Source organism: Danio aesculapii, chromosome 23, assembly GCF_903798145.1.
Source record: "Danio aesculapii chromosome 23, fDanAes4.1, whole genome shotgun sequence".
Lineage (NCBI taxonomy): Eukaryota > Metazoa > Chordata > Actinopteri > Cypriniformes > Danionidae > Danio > Danio aesculapii.
This window is the reverse complement of record NC_079457.1, coordinates 18,073,239-18,093,765: the sequence shown is the minus strand read 5'-3', so window position 1 is coordinate 18,093,765 and position 20,527 is coordinate 18,073,239. Positions and strand designations below refer to the sequence as shown.

Sequence of the window (20,527 nt, the reverse complement as noted above, 5' to 3'; positions counted from 1 at the left end):
CATTTTATAATTAAAAGTGTATTTAAATGAACATAATCAGCAAAATCCCCCCTTTTCCCTATCATTTATTCATGAAACTACAAGTCAATTTCGCAAACTACCCTACTATTTTATATATGACACCACTACAAGAAGCTCTGTTTGTTTTGCACATTGAAAATAACAAACATTTCCGAAAACGACCCGCATAATGTCTTTGAAATGGAATAAAATGCTTTCATGCTGATACTTTGAATGAACACTGAGATTAATTCAAGCCTTTATAGAGAGCATCAATCATCAATATTAATCGTTTCATGAGAAGCCAACACATAGCTTTACCATTTAGTTAATAAATGGCTGATATGTCTCATTAGTCATTTTACTGCACACTTGGCAATTGAATTTTTATGAACATACAACAAATGGCTATCCATCTACCCCACAATCATTTGTTTTAAGCACGCAATTCAATTTGCTTCAGAGTTACGACACCCTATAGGAGCAACACCATGGGATTGTAAAGTGCTGTGTTGGATATTTGTGATGAAGCACAAGGTTAAAATTCATTTGTTGTATACTTGAGTAAAGAAAAAGAAAGAGTGCTCTGACTGGATTGCCTACATCCGCAGGAACATTACGCCCCCCAGTGGTGTCATTGCAACAGACAGCTCAATAAATCAGCATATCTAGTGTGGCTTTCTGCTCTATACTCACCACATCTATTAAAGTTCTTGCAGGCATATTTAAAGGTCCCATGAAGTGCTTTGAAATTAGCGTTTTTGATCAATGTTTGATGTAAAAAAACAGCCTATAGCATTTACATACCTGTACCACCCCAAAAAAGAAAATCCCCAAATGACTGTTCATTTGGCTGTTTCATTGTAAATAAATGATATTATTATTATTATTATTATTATTATTTTTATCCAATGCTTTTTAATGGGCTCACCTAACCCCTCCCCTAACCCTACCCCTCACAGTGATGTCACTAGCTCCATTTGAGTGCATTGTGTCTGACATTGCATCGCTGAGTGATGCAATCTTAGCTTGCATCATGAAGGCTGCATTCAGATTCTATTGCTCTCATTTAGATTTTTCATTTGATCACATTATAGAGCACAGATCTATAATAAAAGCATTTGATTGCTGTTTATAACTGTTTATGCTCATTTTGGAAAAGAATTGTTGTGCTTAAAAGAAAACCCAGGAAGATCGACATGCTTAGATGTTATTATTATTATTTTATGTATATATCTGCTCAAACACGCACCCAATACCCAGAGTGTCCACTTTCACTTCAAATCGTGTGTACAAAATCCGTTTGTGAAATGGCATCTATTTATTAATATGGACAGTCTGACAGTCATGCACCGTTACATGTTACATGAACTGACTGTTTTGAGGATTGACGGCACATGTAATGGAATCCTGCTGTTTTTATATTTATTTTAAAGTGTTTTCATGCCTATATAAAATGAAAACACAAAATAAATTCACATTTAAGAATAAGGAGTAACCTGGTGGTTTGGCGGTACGGGTTGCGTATAGGGAGGATCGGCTTTTTAATCTTTATTGCTATCCTTCATAGAAAGAGTGAAAAACGGGAGAAATACCAGAAATACCTTCACAAGATGATAGCGAGATAGAATTGTAAAATATGGGAGAATTTCTGGAAAAACGGAAAGATCGACAGGTATGCATTTAGTTTTTATCACAGTTCTGCCAATGAGAGTGATTAAGCTTAAGCACATCAAATGAAAATTAAAAATAAAAAGAGAAGCGTCTTTAAGGGGACAAGACACGTCAGATGCTACAGATTATTTAAATGGTCAGAAGATTTAATGAGAAACTGAAGTAGGAGGTGATGTCAAAAAATTGTTGATTCATTTAGGCGGAAGTGACAAACTGCAAGGTTTAGATGATTATATCTTCTTAATGCAAATTAGACACTGTTTTTGGAGCACACCAGTTTATAGATGTCCTTAAGTCTATCATACTGATGCTAGCATCTAAAAATCTTTCAATTCACGGGCACTTTAAAGCGCTACCTTCTTCCTCAATCTCCACCCCAGCTCTTCTGTCTGTTCTGTCTGTCCTGTCTTACCCAGAGTGCCAGTGCAGAGGCAGTTGTGAGTCCGGGGAGGAGGCTTGGTCTGGTGGCTGTCCAGTATCTGCTGCACCAGCTGCTCCACAGAGAAGCCAGAGCTGCTGTTCCCATTGCTGCAAGTCCACTTGATTCCATGAACTGCCAAGGGAAAGAGACACAGTCGTCAGCCCACCAGCCGAGCCTTCCAACCCCCCCCCCATAACCCCACCAGTGCACTACATCCCTGACCTTACCTCCAACCGCACTTCATATAAAACCCCTTTCTACAGAAGAAGAGTCAGTTATTGCAGGACTACTTTCTGACCTCACACAGGAAAACGGAAAGAGCAAGGACACATTTGCGGCCTTTTACGGGTGAATTTTCAGCTGATGTGGGAAGAAAACAAGGGAAAAAGTCTTCCACCTCTCAATTCAGCTGAAGTAAAAGCCCAAGCCCTTTGACAAGGCACTACTGCCATCACCATTTCCACAAGCTCAGCCTCTCTCCTCTGAGATAAAAGGATAATAAGAATGACTACAATGGAAAAAAAGAAAAAGGAAAAATAAACGCACCAAAAGATGCGTGTCCAGAAAGAGAATCATTTATTGTGGCTGTTTATTGCAACCCAGGCTCATTCTGAAAACGTACCTCTAAATACATTTCTGGAGACCACCAAATACATCCCAGGAGGGCCGTAAATTTCTCTCGCAAGTGCCATTCGTGCCTGCTGTTCTTGCATAAATCCACCAGAGGCCACTGTCGACTGACTGACTGACTGGATGACTGACTGAATGACTGACTGACCGAGCGACTGACCTATCCTCCTCCGTCCCTAAACCCAACCAATATTATTTTAAAAAGCACCGATTTACCCTCCCACCCAACCGACAAATTTAAAAAGGAATCCATAAAAAACAGCCCTCGCCTGATTTTTTTAGGACGTTTTACCACATTTTTATTTATCACCCTCTTATTTACTCAGTTATTTCATTTTTTTGGATTCTGTTTTTGTCTTACCGACTTTCGGGAATCGTTCTTCACGGACTCGAACCCCGTCGCCACGGTCATCTCCTCTCTGCGTCGCAAGTCAACCGACGTACATGGCGAGCTAACCAGACAAACTGGAAACAGCGAGAACGCCGTCCATACAGAGGTAAGTGGTCAGCTGGTAAGAACGAAAATGAACATCGTCATACCGGCCTGTAGCGTTCGTGTAATGGCAATCTATTCCTTCCAGTTCTCCGCCATTTCCATACTGACTCGGCGTAAGGGATTTGACGTGTAAAACCACAAACTTGCAATGTAACAGTTTACTTTTCGTTTGTCAGGATACAACAAAAATAAAAAAACAAACAGAAGAACTATTTACACTTTTCCAAGTGTCAATATAAATACGGTTTCGAAGAACGGTCAAAAGACTGTCCATCAAGCCCCTTCCCCTCTTACTTATATTTTTTCCCTGTTGCTTACGCATACATACTGTATGACATGGCATTAGTTAACATATGAAATGTCATGTACATAATATAACATCACAAAATATACAAATCAAATACTGTATCAAAAACTATATATCTCAATTCAAATAATATACAAACGAATATAGCGCTACATTTTCAGAATGAGCTGTAGAGAGTTGGTTTATTGAATACTTTCTGACCTCAGACAGGAACATAGAAAGCTCAAGGACAGATTTCGGCCCATTACAAGTGAATTTTTCAGCTGATGTGTGGGAAAAAAAAGATGAAATAATCTTCCTGGTGTCACTCCTGGCAACATCTCTTTTCTGTTTATGCCCTGTATTACCATCATGATTTTTAAACTCATTCTCTCTCCTCAGAGAAAAAAAACAGCAACTGGAAAGATAAAATGGCAGAGTGGAAAAGAAACGCAACATCTCTGGAGAGGAACGGTATTTAGAATATCAAACAGCATCAAGACACCTTAATGCGCTTGTGCATGCTTTGTTACATGAGCGAGTGTAACAAGCTTGCATGTGAAAGCGAGGGGAGGAAAATGGAGGCAAAGAGACAAAAATAGATAAAAGAGACAAAAGCGTTTGGCTTGAACTCACAAACAGTGCTGCGTCACCAAGCGGAGCCGGCACAACAGTTGTCACATACACAGCAGGTTTTCTCCGCTCTGCTGAGCTCTGCCATTCTGCGCTTGGCCAGAGAAACGCAGCGGCGCTCCGTAAGCCATTACACCAGCATGACCATGCTCCAACAGACAAATCAATCTCACAGCGTGAGCCAGAACCAGAGTCGCAGCACAAGGCAGGTCATGTAATGAAAGGGCAAGCTGGTTTGGTGGATACGCCGTGACATCTGCTGCATGCGAGGATCTGAAGAAGAATCCTCTGATTTAAGCTCGCTGGGATTCTTCTACACTTCAGTCCGTAGCAGCCTGCCTTCACTAATGCAGTTCTTCAAACTATCAGGCCTTTGCTCAAACAGCCCGTCTGGCCGTGTTCCTTGTGTCTGCTCCAACATACACTGCTTCAGAGTTTGAGATGCTCGGAATGTTGTTGGGAAATGAAGTTCATGTACAGTGTTCCCTTAGCACAACAGTGATTGGGGTGCAAACATCTATAGAGGAGTGTAGAGAAAATATAATAGCTGACATCTAATTGAAAGTAATTAAAGTTGTCCATATTTATACTATAATTAGACTTAAAGTGTTTTAAACAAATAAGCAAACATGCAACTTAAAATAAACGTATAATGTAATATATCATATATGACAAATATGAAAATAACAACTTTATTGAAAAACCAATTGGTATTACTTTATTTTGGTGCACATTTAGGTGACTTTAAAGTACTTTGCAACTACTTGCCAGCTAGTTCTCATTATTAACAGACCGTTTTAACAGACCGTCTGCTTAAAAGTGCTGTATGTCAGTTTTTGACTCTTCTAAAGCATAAAAATACCATGATATGTTTTCAGATATTTAAGAAACATGCTAGGGGAACATTCTTGTTTATCTGAAAACAATGCTGAAGTCAGTGATTCTGCTATGAAAATGGGCGTTCTGTGCTGGAACGGCTGTCTTTGTTTTGGTTATTTTAACCCACCCAATTATATTTCAGCACCCTGGGTTCCCTTGGTGGAAAACCGCGAATTTCATTCATTCATTCATTCATTCATTCATTCATTCATTCATTCATTCATTCGTTCATTCAGAAAGGCTCTTAAAGCATGCGCTCATGACCGAAATGCGACCTCCGGTGGACAGTAGCACACTCGGAAATGAGACGCAGATTCAGAGTTCCACATGAGATTATTAATTAGTAAACAATATAAATATTATGAACGTAAACCTTAGATGAGCAGGTTACACTGTAACCCCGTGTCCTAACAACATGCTACATGATGAGATTTGCAGTGATTAGGCTGTTTACACCAGACAAAACATGACGGAAATTTAAATACAGCCATTCAGAAGCACAGAATATGCACTCACTCACAAAATTGTAAGGTTGATCATCTAATTAATACATATTAAACCTCTTTAACTTTATTAAATGTAGATGCTGAATCACTGATATGTGTTGGTTTGCATTATTTCACAGTTTTGAAGTTCAATTTGAAGTTCAATCTGCTGCTGCTTTCAGTAGTATGGCAATAAATGTCATGTAAAATAGCATTCAAACTTACATTGTTAGCATTTAACACTGAATAAAGGACATGAGGCGGACCTAAGGTGATCATTGTCAGTGTATCCTGTTGTTCAGCTGCAAGAAATAGAAACCATTTCTAATATATCAATTTGAGTTGTTGGTTTAATATGGAGAATATTCCTCCCATCGTGTGCCATTGCTTCTATTCAGAAAACGATTTAAATCAGCCTTAAGGCTCAATCGTCAAAATCACTTCTTTTGGAACTGAAAGTGGCAACCTGTGCTTGTGTTTGTTTTGATCCAGGAATGCTATACCTAATTCAACCACTGGGTGTCAAACTTATATTCTGCACCTTTAATATCTGCATACCCTGCTCAACCAACATTATTCTGACTATGAGAAACTTAGTATAAATGACAATTTCAATCTCTAACCCTATCTCTAACTTTACAGTCTACCAATACTCCAATGAGAATTAGTTGACATGTACTGTAGTTATAATGTAATCAACTAATAGTTTTAAAGACTATCGAAATAAAGTGATACCAATAAAAAGACAAAACAAAAACAAAACAAGAGAACATATATAAATTCACATTTTTTCTGAATTTTCAGTTTAGGTACTTTATAATTTAGTTTTTTTACCAGCCTGTCTGACATTTACTCATGACATACCTCATGAATTCAGTACATATAAGAGTTCCTTGAAAATGTATATTAAATGTATATTATACAATACTGTATATTAAAGAAACGTAACAGCAAACAGTGAATTTGACAATGAAAGTTAGTAAAAATTATATATTTATATGCTTCATTAAACATTGAAATGATTTAAAGAATTAATAAATCTTATTTAAATATTATAGTCTATTTCTATTTTTAGTTATTTAATAACATTTATTTTATATGACATCTATTTTTCATCACATGTAATAAAGTTATAGTATACTTAACTTATATAGTTATTAAAACTATTATATTTAGAAATGTGTTGAAAATATCTTCTCTCCGTTAAACAGAAATTGGGGAAAAAATGTACAGGGGGGCTAATAATTCAGACCTCAACTGTACAGTATATTTAGCACTTCTGTCAACTTTGAAACATCTTGACAGAACACTCGGATCCAAAGACTTTTCTCTCCATCAGCCACATCCATATCCACATAACCACACCAGCCAATTTGTATTCTTAATCGCAGGATATCTTCAGGAAACATCAATCACATCAGATATCTTACACCCTGCTGTGTGTGTGCGTTTATAACAACTGTCTGATCATCTGCTCATGCAACAGTAAGGGGGCTTCAGGCATGGCTGGTTCCTGGACTCTTAAATTACATCAGCAGAGAGAAATGAATCATGTTCTCTTCACGAGCACTTCTGTGACTAAGCAACTGATGCCTTCTGTGACCTGCCATCTGACCTCTGCTGCACACGCCAACTTCAACAAGAAACCACAATTGCAATCAGTTTTACTAGTGCAACATGATACATTTCTGGACGATAATGAACATTGAACACCAGCAACAAAATCTAGAGCCTTAAAGGGACAGTTCACCCAAAACTGAAAATTCTGTCACCACAATCCTGTTTGAGTTTAGTTTTACAGTTGAACACACAGGAAGGTATTTTATAAAATGTTAGACATTGACAAGCATTGACTTCCATAGTATTTAATTTTTTCTATATGGAAGTCAATGATTAATGGCAGTGCTTAATTTGTAACTGAATAATTTCCAGAACAAAACCAGGAAATAAAAGTGACCGTGACCGACGTCCGCCACACAATTTCAGTGTTCCCAGAACATGACGTTACTGAGCGGTTATAGCGAAAAAAGCATCAAATTTCTGAACGGTCTTTAAATATTTTGTGCAATGGGTCAACTATGGGTAAAACAAACAAACAAACAAACAAACAAACAAACAAGCATGTAGCTACAAACATAAATCGTATGAAACATCGACATTCAGTTCACTATTACGTGCTAAGTGAAAATGACTCACTTTGTCTAAATTCAAGAAGAGCCCACAGTTACCTCTTCCATCATGTTTTCTGGCTGACTTAACTGGCTTTGCTTCTGTCTCCCACTATCATGATCCAGGGGTGCAGTTCCATTTTATCAGGATCTCTTGATCAGGCTCATTATCAGATTTACTCATGGTTATAAAAAAATAACATGTGCTTGACTGCCTCTGGCATTTTGAAAATTCTAATATTATTTAGGTATGCCACTATGACATTATTTATTTTCGCTGCTCACTGTGCGCTAAACAATCACCAATCATTGACTATGTTTACATGGACACCAATAATCCGATTTTAATGCGATTAAGACAATACTCTGATTAAGTAAACAGGGATTTTTGATTAATTTAATCAGATTAAGGTCATAGTTGGACTAAAGAGAAATCGAATTAAGACGTGTGAAGTTTGCCGATTTTAGTCGCATTATTGAAGTGCAGTATAGGCATGTAAACACCTTAAATGAATTATTACCATCATGTAGGACTTTTCGCCGTGTTTTGCGACAGGATAGCCCAACCCCCCCCCCCCCCCCCACACACACACACACACTCGGCTGTTTGACACTCTTTGCACCAATCCAGTCAGTGCAGACCACAGACACCTGCATCGTGAAATGTGGAGTTTTTTATCTTCCAATCAGTCTGCGATATGAACTTCCATTAAAACAACACTTCCAGCAGTTCAAAGTTGCATCCAATATCTCGTTTGCCACAGAGGGCTTGCATGAAATGTTCGTGAATGAAAGTGAAAGTGCCAAACTGCAGTTAAAGTCGACAAATTAAAAATGAAACACCCGAAATTGCATGAAACTCTGGAGGAAATGCAGATAGCGCGGAGACGCAATGATGTTAATCAAGTTATATGCTATAATGTGTAAAACGGGATCATGAAAGTAAAACTCAAAAAGCAATTCAAGTAAACACCTTAGTCTTATTATTCTCTTAATTAGATTAAAGCAAATCATTTGATTACTGATGTCCATGTAAACGTAGTCAATGAGAATGATTATAAATGTAAGAAAGCTGATTGGTCGACAGTGACTAATTTTAAGTGTGTGGGCGGACACAATCCACAGCTTTTCTCATTGTTTTTCACTCAGATTCATTCACATTCTCTCTCTCTCTCACACACACATGCAGGTTAATGTAAGTAAACAGTAAGTACAATTTGATTTTTGGGTGAACTATCCCTTTAAGGCTTATACACATCAATGATTGTATATTATTAGCTTCAACATCATCACATTATATCATTCTGTTTTATATACAATTTCACTAGAGTTTTGCTATCTGGCATTTTGAATGCTTGTGCAATTTTTCTCTACAACATTTAAAATGATTGATATGATGCAGTTATAGTCTTTGGTGTGATCCCTTACTCTCATCCATAAGAAACTCATTTGATGGTCATTTGATAAAACAACTGTTATATGTCACAACTGTCCAAAAGTGTGCATATACATCATTATGCAATAACTGGCTAAATTTACACCACCATCTTGACTACCATTTGGTATGTATTGTTTTAGGTAGCTATTATTACTTATAGATTACATGTATTTCTAGATTTTTAAAGATTGGATGCATAACTTATGCAAGTTACAGTATATGTAACTGACTGAGAGGATTGCTAGAATTTTGCTGTACTTTGTATAGTGACTTAAATAATCCATAACTTTATTAAACCCATTAGGGATTGTTAGAATGCATTAATTAGAGAAACCATAACCAGGAATACTTCTCAAAACAGCTAATCTACAGTTGAAGTCATAATTATTAACCCCCCCTGAAATATTAGCCTCCCTGTTTATTCCCCCCCCCCCAATTTCTGTTTAACAGAGAGAAGATTTATTCAACACATTTCTAAACATAATAGTTTTAATAACTCTTTTCTAATAACTGATTTATTTTATTTTTGACATGATGACAGTAAATAATGTTTGACTAGATATTTTTCAAGACACTTCTATAGCTTAAAGTGACATTTAAAGGCTTAACTAGGTTAATTAGGTTAACTAGGCAGATAGGGTAATTAGGCAAGTTATTGTATAAGGACAAGTTATTGTATAATATTGTATAATGGTTTGTGCAGACAATAAAAAAAAGCTAATTATTTTTTTATTTATTAAAAACTGCTTTTATTCTAGCGGAGATAAAACAAATAAGACTTTCTTCAGAAGAAAAAAAAAATCAGACATACTATGAAAATTTCCTTGCTCTGTTAAACATCATTTGGGAAATATAAAAAAAATCAAACGGGGTTTAATCATTCTGATTAATGCAACTGTACATGTTTCTTTAGAAGAATAGCATATATGCTTTTGTTAGTCAATCAATCTCTCTATCCAAATTGTACATATGTATATCTGGACCATATACCGACAAAGCAGTAGATCTGTACTCAGGATGATTACAACACAGCTCTTCACTCAGGACAAGTACCTACAGCTAGCATACTGTACAGCTAGACTGACTGGGACCTGCAGCTCTATCAGGAAGGAAGCCCATCATGTTTAAAGCCACTAATAAGACAGTTTTACTGGTGAAACTTCAGCTCTACTTTCTTCATTGGCTTGGCCAGAGAAGAACTGGTCCCCTGGTTGAGCTTGGCTTTACCAAAGGGTTTTCATTTCTCCATTTCTGTCATCTGAAGGAGCTTGGGCTTCATGCCACTGTGGCTTTTGGCTTGCTAGTTGTTGATTGTGGAGCTGCCTTACAGCTCAATCACATCCTTCAACACTGACATCCTTTTTGAACTGGACAGAATCAACATTGCACAGAATGGCTGCCTTCTGTGAATCTGGTTACTGCTTATGTCACCCTGTAACTGAAAGTTTAGTATACTTTTTCTCTAGTTTTAATCTCTTTAAATCTGCTTTGTCACAATTTATATTGTATACAGCTCTATAGAAAATGTTCAAATTCAAAATGTACATTTTAAACAGTCTTCCACAGTACGATATGCAGTAAAATACTTATACAACTGCCTTAAAAAACAAAACAAACCAAATATCATCAAGAATCTAAATTATGTGGTATAATAAGAAGTAAAAACACATTTTAGATATAGAATTAGAAGTTAAAGCTATAGAAAACAAATCAAATACAACATATTTAAAACTTTAGATATGAAGAATAAAGCTATAGAAAATAGAACAAAATATATATATTTTAAATTTTTTTTTTAAATCTTTGCTATACAAACAAATGTAGAAAACAGAATTATTTCATATAACGTGTGTTTTTCTTGATGAAATAAACACTGATTAGTCACAAAACGTGTAAGAGATTTTAAACTATTATTTTATGTGAAGAATTCTCCCTGAATAGTTATACTTTGTTTTAGGAAGGGGGATCAGATTGGACTGTCCCGTATTTCACCTCTATTTTTAGTGTTCTGACTTATTATGAAGAAATTACATTATGTCCTGTTTCTCACTTTTCTGTACTTGCTGAACACTCTTCTGTTTTCTAGTCTTCTGTCATGCGAAATTAGCCTAATCAATGGTAGCCAATCTTGTCACATTATATTTTGAAGAATAAAATGACAATTCAATTTACATATTGATCAAGCTGCAGTTAATGAAGGTGGGACCTGCGTCATCTGGTCAGTGATTGAAAACGTTGAAGTGATAAAGTTGGACACAAAAGCGATAATTATACTGTAGTTAGATAAAAAAAGAAACAATATAGCTTGCTGAAATGCATCACGTTTCAATGAATTGCTGAATCACTGTTTAAACTTTGCAATGAACTCAAAAAAACATCTTTTAGACTTTTTTCAGGTAACACTTGTTGGTTAGCAGGAAAAAAAATTATAGTGGAGTGTTTTGCTGAGTATACAGTTGAAGTCAGAATTATTAGCCCCCCAGTTTATTTCCCCCCTAATTTCTGTTTAACTGAGAGAAGATATTTTTCAACACATTTCTAAACATAATAGTTTTAATAACTCATTTCTAATAACCGATTTCTTTTATCTTTGCCAAGATGACAGTAAATAACATTTTACTAGATATTATTCAAGACACTTCTATACAGCTTAGAGTGACATTTAAAGACTTAACTAGGTTAATTAGGTTAACTAGGCAGGTTATGGTAATTAGGCAAGTTATTGTATATGAATGTTTTGTTCTGTAGACTATCAAAAAAAAAAATAGCTTAAAGAAGCAAAAAATTTTGTCCCTAAAATAGGTTTTAAATTTTTTTAAAACTGCTTTTATTCTAGCCGAAATAAAACAAAAAAGACTTTCCCCAGAAGAAAAAAATTATCAGACACACTGTAAAAATTTCTTTGCTCTGTTCAACATAATTTGGAAAATATTTTAAAAAGAAAAAAAAAAAAAGAAAAAGGGGGCTAATAATTCTGACTTCAACTGTATATTACAAATGCAGAGTTCTCTAGATGCAGTCTAAATTTTCTTCTTAAATGAATATTTTTCTCAGGCTCTTGAGTGTAGGTTCAGTAGTTTTAGTTATATGGTGACAAATAAGTTGTTTTCATTGCTTTTGAAGTGAAATAACTGAACATAAACATAGGGAGGTTGAAAAAAATGCTAATTTTAGAAGAAAATTTCAAATAGCATTTAGAGGTTTTTGCATCTGAACTCTTCAAATATACATAAACCGTATGAATTAATCCAAACAGGCAGATTTGTATAGTCTATATTCTCAAATATACTTTATGATCAAAGTATTATAACATTTTACATATAACACTTCATCTGTTGACTTGATTCTGATAAATTGTGGAGCTTGTGTAAAAAACATATCCTCATCGCTAAAATAGATGCTTCCTTTACTGCAGTTTTCTCACTGTCGTCATTTAAGTTGTATTACTGAGAGGAAATTGTGTGGCTCATATTTAGATACATGTAAAGTGGAGTCTTGATGTTCGGCATGGAACAATAACCGGTTTCAAAGTACAGTGCATCCGGAAATTATTCATAGCGCTTCACTTTTTCCACATTTTTTTGTTACAGCCTTATTCCAAAATGGATCAAATTAATTTATTTTCTCAAAATTCTACACACAATAGCCCATAATGACAATGTGAAAAAAGATTTTTTGAAATTTTTGCAAATTTATTACAATTAAAACACCTGAAAAATGACATGTGTATAAGTATTCACAGCCATTGCTCAATACTTTGTTGATGGACCTTTGGCAGCAATTATAGCCTTAAGTCTTTTTGAATATGACGCCACAAGCTTGGCACACCTGTCTTTGGGAATTTTTGCGCATTCCTCTTTGCAGTACCTCTCAAGCTCTATCAGGTTGGATGGAAAGCAACAGTGTACAGCCATTTTTAGATCTCTCCAGAGATGTTCAATAGGATTTAGATCTGGGCTCTGGCTGGGCCACTCAAGGACATTCACCGAGTTGTTGTGAAGCCACTCCATTGATATTTTGGCAGTGTGCTTCGGGTCCCTATCCTGCTGGAATTTGAACCGTCACCCCAGTCTGAGGTCAAGAGCAGTCTGAAGCAGGTTTTCATTCAGGATGTCTCTGTACATTGCTGCATTAATCTTTCCATCTATCCTGACTAGTCTTCTAGTTCCTGCGATGAAAAATATCCCCACAGCATGATGCTGCCACCACCATGCTTCACTGTAGGGATGGTTTTAGCCTGGTGATGAGAGTTGCCTGGTTTTCTCCAAACGTAACGCCTGGCATTCACTCCAAAGAGTTCAATTTTAGTCTCATCAGACCAGAGAATTTAGTTTCTTATGGTCTGAGAGTCCTTCAGATGCCTTTTGGCAAACTCCAGGCGGGGAGTGACTACCATCTGGCCTCTCTAAGATACAGGCATGATTGGTGGATTGCTGCACAGATAGTTGTCTCTGTAAAGTTCTCCTCTCTCCACAGAAGAACGCTGGAGCTCAACCATCGGGTTATTGATCACCTCCCTGACTAAAGGCCTTCTGCCCGGATCACGCAGCTTAGATGGCTAGCCAGCTCTAGGAAGAGTCCTGGTGGTTCCAAACATCTTCCACTTATGGATAATGGAGGCCGCTGTGCTCATTGGAAATTTCAGAGCAGCTGGAATGTTTATGTAACGTTCCCCACCCTTGTGCCTAAAGACAATCCTGTTTTAGAAGTCTACAGACAATTCCTTTGTCTTCATACTTGGTTTGTGCTTTGACATTCACTGTCATCCCTGCTGCTGAAACATCTCAAGAATGATCAGTGGAAACAGAATGTACCTGAGCTCAGTTTAGAGTTTCACGGCAAAGGCTGTGAATACATTTGTACATGTGATTTTTCAGGTTTTTTATTTATAATAATAAATTTGCAACAATTTAAAAAAATCTTTTTTTCACATTGTCATTATGGCGTATTGTGTGTAGAATATTGAGGAAATAAATGAATTTAATCCATTTTGGGATAAGGTTATAAAAAATTTGGAAAAAGTAAAGCGCTATAATTACTTTCCGGATGCACTGTACACCGCGATTTGGAAAAGTCAAGGTTTTTAAAAAAAAAACTTTATATTTTTTGTTTTTTTAGGACAACAGTATCTCCAGCAGAAAGGATATCCAAAGATGCCATTTTAAATTGTAAAGAAATCTGTGTTTTTGAAACTAATAAAGACAGCAGGAGTCAATGAGTCATTTAATGATTGAGCCTGACATGTTTACCACTCCAAACTATTATAAATGTTTGTCAAACTAAAATATATTGTGTTCAGAGTGAAAAAAGTTTCTGTTTTTTTTCACCAAGACATTTAAAAAGAACAGATTTTAGAGAAGTAATATTTTTATCCAAGGTTATCATACAGTTAGAATCTTATACCGGCCCATGCCTACTTATCAGTAGTTTGCAGTATATTAAACCAATAAAAAAAGCTTTGCCATGGGGCATTCTACAAATAGCACCTTCAATACAACACATGTAGTCAAAACTCTTTAAGATTTCATCAAATGTCCCTTAAAACACTAGAATTCAAGATAACAAGAAATGTCAAAGCTTTGATGATGAATTAAACTACAACTCAAAGGCTTCGTACAAAACTTCAGAATCATCCTGCATAATACAACTTCAGTGCAAAAATAACTAATCTATATTTCACACCACAGTGATGAAACATTGCTCATATCGTGCAAAGCAGGTGATGACGCAACCTCAACCCTGATGTGTTTCTATGGCATCTGACGTAAATGCGTTGGAAATGTTTAAAGCAGAGACACACAGAAAGTTCTCATCAGACTTTTTTGTTTTTTGGAGGATCTGCCAGTTGAGGAACGCACGTATTCAATCCCGACCGTGCAAAACACACCTCGTCCCATTAATGAATGCAAGCTGTTTGTGTATGATATGGGTCACTCAAGGGAACGCACTGGGTTTGTAGAGCTGATGTATAATGCATCCATGAATAATGCATGGCTAATATAGTTCACAATGAATCTCTCCTGACTGTCAACAGGCTGCGCGTCTACATCTCCGCCACTAGGTGGTACTGTTGGTCTGCAGATCGGCTCAAACAAGGGGACGGTTGTTTGAAGATTATGAGGGTGAATCTCGTGGCCTATTAGTCTAGTCTCAACGCAACCAGGCCCTCGGACATCTCGCACCTTTGCCACCCTCCACACATTTGCAGCGTTAATGACTCGCATGCATTACGGCAAATGCTTTGGATGCTGATCAGCTATGGAGTGTAATGAACGCATTAGTTTACAGCACGTGTCTTAAAGTCAATGTGAAAGGGAGCTCTTAAGTGATTGCCACCAAAGCTCTTAAGGGGATCGTAACACACGGCAGCGATTACAATGTCAGCCGAGCTCGTCTGTATTCCCCTCGCTGACATCCAGTGTCTAAAAGTGCTGATGCGAGGGATCCGACTTCATATATTCATTACCTTGACAGCCCTGTCCTAGTTCCAATGATCAATGCCAGGCATCACATACAGAAACGTGTCCTCACAAGACTCTCCGTAAACATGATTATATATGCGCACCGTCGTTGTCTTTTCTTTATTTTCTACATACTCATCAGGCCCAGAGCCAGCATATTGGTTCTTTTTTTCTCCAAAAATTTACCCTTTTGCAGTTATTTGCCTCATTTTCTATTAAATTTTGAGGTTTAAATGCTGCATTTTAGTGATATTTTAAGCACTAATCTCTGCTCACCATACTATTTTACTACAAAGTATATGCTTACAAATGTCCATTTAAACTGTAAGTTATTAGTGTTTTATAAATAATGTTATGAGATAAGCATTTACAAAATAAAAATAAAGAAATATAAAAAAAATACTTCATTTTAATATACAACTTTATTATCATCCATCATTAAAAACTATTAGCAATCTGTTAAAATAGCAATGCAATAGCAAAATAGCAATAGCAATGAAAAACTGTCTATAGGCAAATTACAAACTGGCCAGCTCATTCAACTTTCCTCAGTTAGAAATTGTCCATTTGAATAATTAAAAATAAAATTAGTCTTAAAGCCGTCTTCTATCAGTTATTTTCACAATTTATGATAGCATAGCAATCAAACATGGGACCAATTGGGCTCTCTTAGGGGCCAAATTCTGGACTTTGTTAGTGGGGGAGAGGTGGGTCTTTCAAACCATCCAACCCCCCCCCCCCCCACCCTGGCTATGGGCCTGCTTATTAGGCTTATGGTGGTGTCAAATGTTACAATTAGTTGCTGAAACTTTAATCATGTTATATGATATTATCACTAATTCGTTTTAACAGGTACAGTCTAAGGCCCCGTTTACACTAATATGTTTTAGTTTTAAAACGCTTTTGCTACGGTTACGCCATCTGTCCACACTATGCTGGAGTTTTCAATCGCTGAAGACTGAGCATTTAGAAAAAGCTGAAGAGGCCATTTTCATTATAAAACGCTGCTTCTCCATAGTGTGGATGGGGGAAAACGAAGACATCTGAAAACGGAGTTGGATCTGAAATCTGATTGGGGCTTTTTCCTCTTAACAGACAAAAAAAATGTTGAAACATCTCGTAGCTACATATTTATATGACTGTCATCTTCACTGTATGTATATTTATAACAAAACAGAGCCTATAACATTACTGCCTCCTTTCATTTTCATTGAAAATAAGAAACATGCCCTGTCTCTTTTGCTGAATATCAGTTTTAGTAATCAATAATGGCCATTATAAAAGTATAACGTACATTAAGTTTATACAATATAGGAAATAAAGGCAATTAATCAGTCAAGTGCGCAGAATCAGTGTATGCGGTTACATTAATTAAAATATTAACTTATCTTTGCACTCAGCCAAAATACGTGACCTGAGAACAAGTAATAGATTCAAAAGACCAAAGTCTGGGAATATGTCTTTAGATAGAGACAAGATGAATTAAATATCACGTTTAACAAATATTATGAGATTAGATCTAGCGGTAGATCCTTGATGAACAGTCCGACGTGCACAGCTCTCATCACTGCAGTGCATGCCAGAGTGTGTGTGGTCATGTGATGTACGTTTTCAGCGGTGTAGTGTAGACGGAGAGTTGTTCAGAAACGCTAGGAGAAACACCAGTGTGGACGTGGACGTTTGTTCTAAAATGCAGTTTTAAAACTAAAACGTATTAGTGTAAACGGGGCCTAAAAATTCAACTCAATTCTAGGTGTAATACAGACTAAACAAACTGCTGGGCAATTTTTTTAAATAAATTAAAAGGACCAAATTTAGTCCATATTTAACCCAATTTGGGTTTAAATAACCCAACATTTCTTAGAGTGTAAAATAACACAAACATACTTAGTGTATTACTTTATTTTATACACGTTCATAGTAAACAAATCTTTTGACTCAACTAAATTGCACATTTGTTGTTTAATAGGTAACACTTTACAATAAAGTCTCATTAGTAAATGTTAGTTAATGGATTAAAATAATATGATAATAATAATCTGATTTTAATACGATTAAGACAATCCTCTGATTAAGAGTGTACCATGTAAACAGTGATTTTTGATCAATTTAATCTGATTAAGGTCATAACTGGACTAAACAGAAATGGAATTAAGACATGTGGAGTATGCCGATTTTAGTCGCATTATTAAACTGCTGGACAGGCATGTAAACACCTTAATCAAACTATTACCGTCATGTAGGATTTTTGCCGCATACACATTTTTTGTCTATACACACACTGTTTGACACTATTCTCTGCACCTACCGAGTCAGTCAAGAACCACAGACACCTGCATCACCAAATGCAGTTTTTTTTTCCCCCCATACAGCGTGCTGTATAATATTCCATTAAAAATATACTCTTCCAGCAGTTCATACTCGCATTCAATATCTCGTTTGTCAGAGGGGGCATGCATGAAATGTTCCCGAATGAAAGTAAAAGTGCCAAACTGCAGTTAAAGCTCACAAATTTAGAATGAAACACCCAAAATTTCATAAAACTCTGGAGGAAATGTGGATAGCGTGGTGACGCAATGACGTTAAATGAATTATGTGCTATGACATGTAAAACGGGATCATCAAAGGAACATTCAAAACGCAACTCATGTAAACAACTTAATCATATTATTGTCTTGTTCAGATTAAGGCAAATAATTCAATTGCTGATGTCCATGTAAACATAGTTATAGTTATTACAGTTGTTATTAGTTTTAAAATACAGTACAACTTATATTCATTAGGTATTAGCTACATTTAATAAAAGAATTACGACAGCACTGAATAAATGATTCATTGAATTCACTACATTTTTCAAAGGTAAGTGCAAAGATTTATATGGGCCGAATCTAAACAAACAAATTGAGTTGAACATTACTAAATTTAATTAGTTTGTTTAAATCCAGGCCATAAAACAAGCAACCACTTACCTTAAAAAAAAATCCAATGAATCATTTATTTCAGTGTACGGTTTTAATATGTTATTAATCATAACCTAAGAAATAAACATCACCTAAGATTAATAAAAGCTTTTTAGTGTGAGTGTAGTTTAAGGAGCCTTATAGCACAGTGCTACACATACAATAGCCCTATAAATAGTCACAGAATTTTCGATCAATATTTCACCGCGCAGTAGGCCAGATTAATATGCGGGAATGTTATGAAAATAACCAATTAAGTCTCCAAACATTTGGAGCAAATACACTGTGAATATTCTTAAAAAGCACTCTAAAAGTTCAAATAATAAATAATTATTCGTGGTATTTTGAAGTGTCCAGGATTTCAATATCGTGAATGTTCATTATCATGACATATTATTGAATATCGCCATATGCCTAATCCTCATTAGACAAGTTTCCTCTGGTCAATTCCGTGACCTGCCGTTGCCGAAAACATAAACACAGCGTAAGCATATAACACAGTGCTGGACGTGTGAAGGGATTTCAGACACTCTTTCACCCACTCACTGGCATCAATCAATACATCACTGCTCTCCTCTACTGACTGACTGGAAACCAATGTGCTTCATCACTCTGGACAGCGAGACGCAGACGAGAGGCTCCACTGACCCTGGGACAGCCAGGCGCCTGGAGTGGACACGCACAGACGAGAGGAGGTAATAATCATGTCAAGGCTTCCACATGGAGGTTTGGCCTGCTATGAGCAAAGGGCACAAGGTGCAGCGGGTTGAATGGAAGGTGGTTAAAATAGAAAACCAAAGCAAGCCGAAGTGGGACTTTTCGTGAAATTTCACTAAAGCAACGATATTGCATCAATCATACTGAATTTAAACGGATACGTCTAGTATAGAACATTACATTAATTAGATTTAGATTTTTTTTTTTTTTACATTTTTATGCAGAAGATGACTGAACAAAAGAAATTTGTTGTGATTTTAAATCAGGGCTATTTCACTAATATTGCTTTCCTAATTATTTTTAAGTAAAAAAAAAAAAATAATAATAATAAAAAATAAAAAATAAATAAATAAAAATGTAATCAGAAGTTTACAAACTAAATCATAAATCCAGTTAAATTGATAATTTTTCAACACATCTGTTTTTAACACTGATAATAATCAGTGTTAGGGAAAGTTACTTTAAAATAAAGTTCCTTACAATATTGAGTTACTCCCCCAAAAAGTAACTCGTTGCATTACTAAGTTACTTTTTATGGTAGGTAATGCGCTACGTTACTTTAGAGTTACTTTTGTGTTAATTTTTCTGACCTGGCTGAGGCTTGATCTCCTTTAGAATTTTCAGGTTTTTTCTTTTTCTTTTTTTTAAAAGAGAGTCCAATAAGTGTCCATTCAGATCATCCTCCTTTCCTTTTCTTCCATGTGTTCAAAATAAAGAGAATATTTCTATCGCAGAAATGTAAGTCTCAGTCATCTTCTGTTTCTCAATTCTCTCATTGCGTGTGGGATTCAACATGAACACATTCATTTTAATTCTGAAATTCATATTTTATAAGCTAATTAACTAAACTAAAAAGTGTTAAATGTTTTGAAAAGTAACTCCAATGATATTAATCAAGTTTTTAAAAGTAATGCATTACTTTATCGTTACTTAGAAAAGCAATATTATTACGTAAGTCACGTTATTTGTAATGCGTTACTCAAAACACTGATGATAATAAAATTAAAACAGAACAAAATTTTGCTTTAATTATGGGACAAAATACTATATAGATTTATGCAAAAACAATACATGACAATCCCAATCAAAATAAAAGAATTAAGTCTTTTTCCAGAAGAAAAAATATAGCATATATTGTGAACATTCCCTTTTTCTGTTAAATATCACTTATGAAATATTCGAACAAAAACTATATAAACTATTCAAACTAGAAAGAAAATGAATGAATGAACGAATGAATGATTTTTATTATATATAATTGAAAAATAATAATAAATTG

The 20,527-nt window shown here is 35.7% G+C and overlaps 1 protein-coding gene across 10 annotated transcripts in view; it reads right to left on the bottom strand.

Annotated features, from left to right (window-relative positions):
• Nucleotides 1-20,527, bottom strand: part of camta1a (calmodulin binding transcription activator 1a) — a 656,204-nt gene that overhangs the window by 74,505 nt on the left and 561,172 nt on the right. For 8 of the 10 annotated variants that reach the window (XM_056449716.1, XM_056449720.1, XM_056449714.1 and 5 more), the window contains one exon: nt 2,087-2,227. The exons of the other annotated variants lie outside the window; for them this stretch is intronic. In XM_056449716.1, the coding sequence (XP_056305691.1) occupies nt 2,087-2,227 (141 nt within the window). The remainder of the gene's footprint in view (nt 1-2,086; nt 2,228-20,527) is intronic. 10 annotated transcript variants of the gene reach the window in all.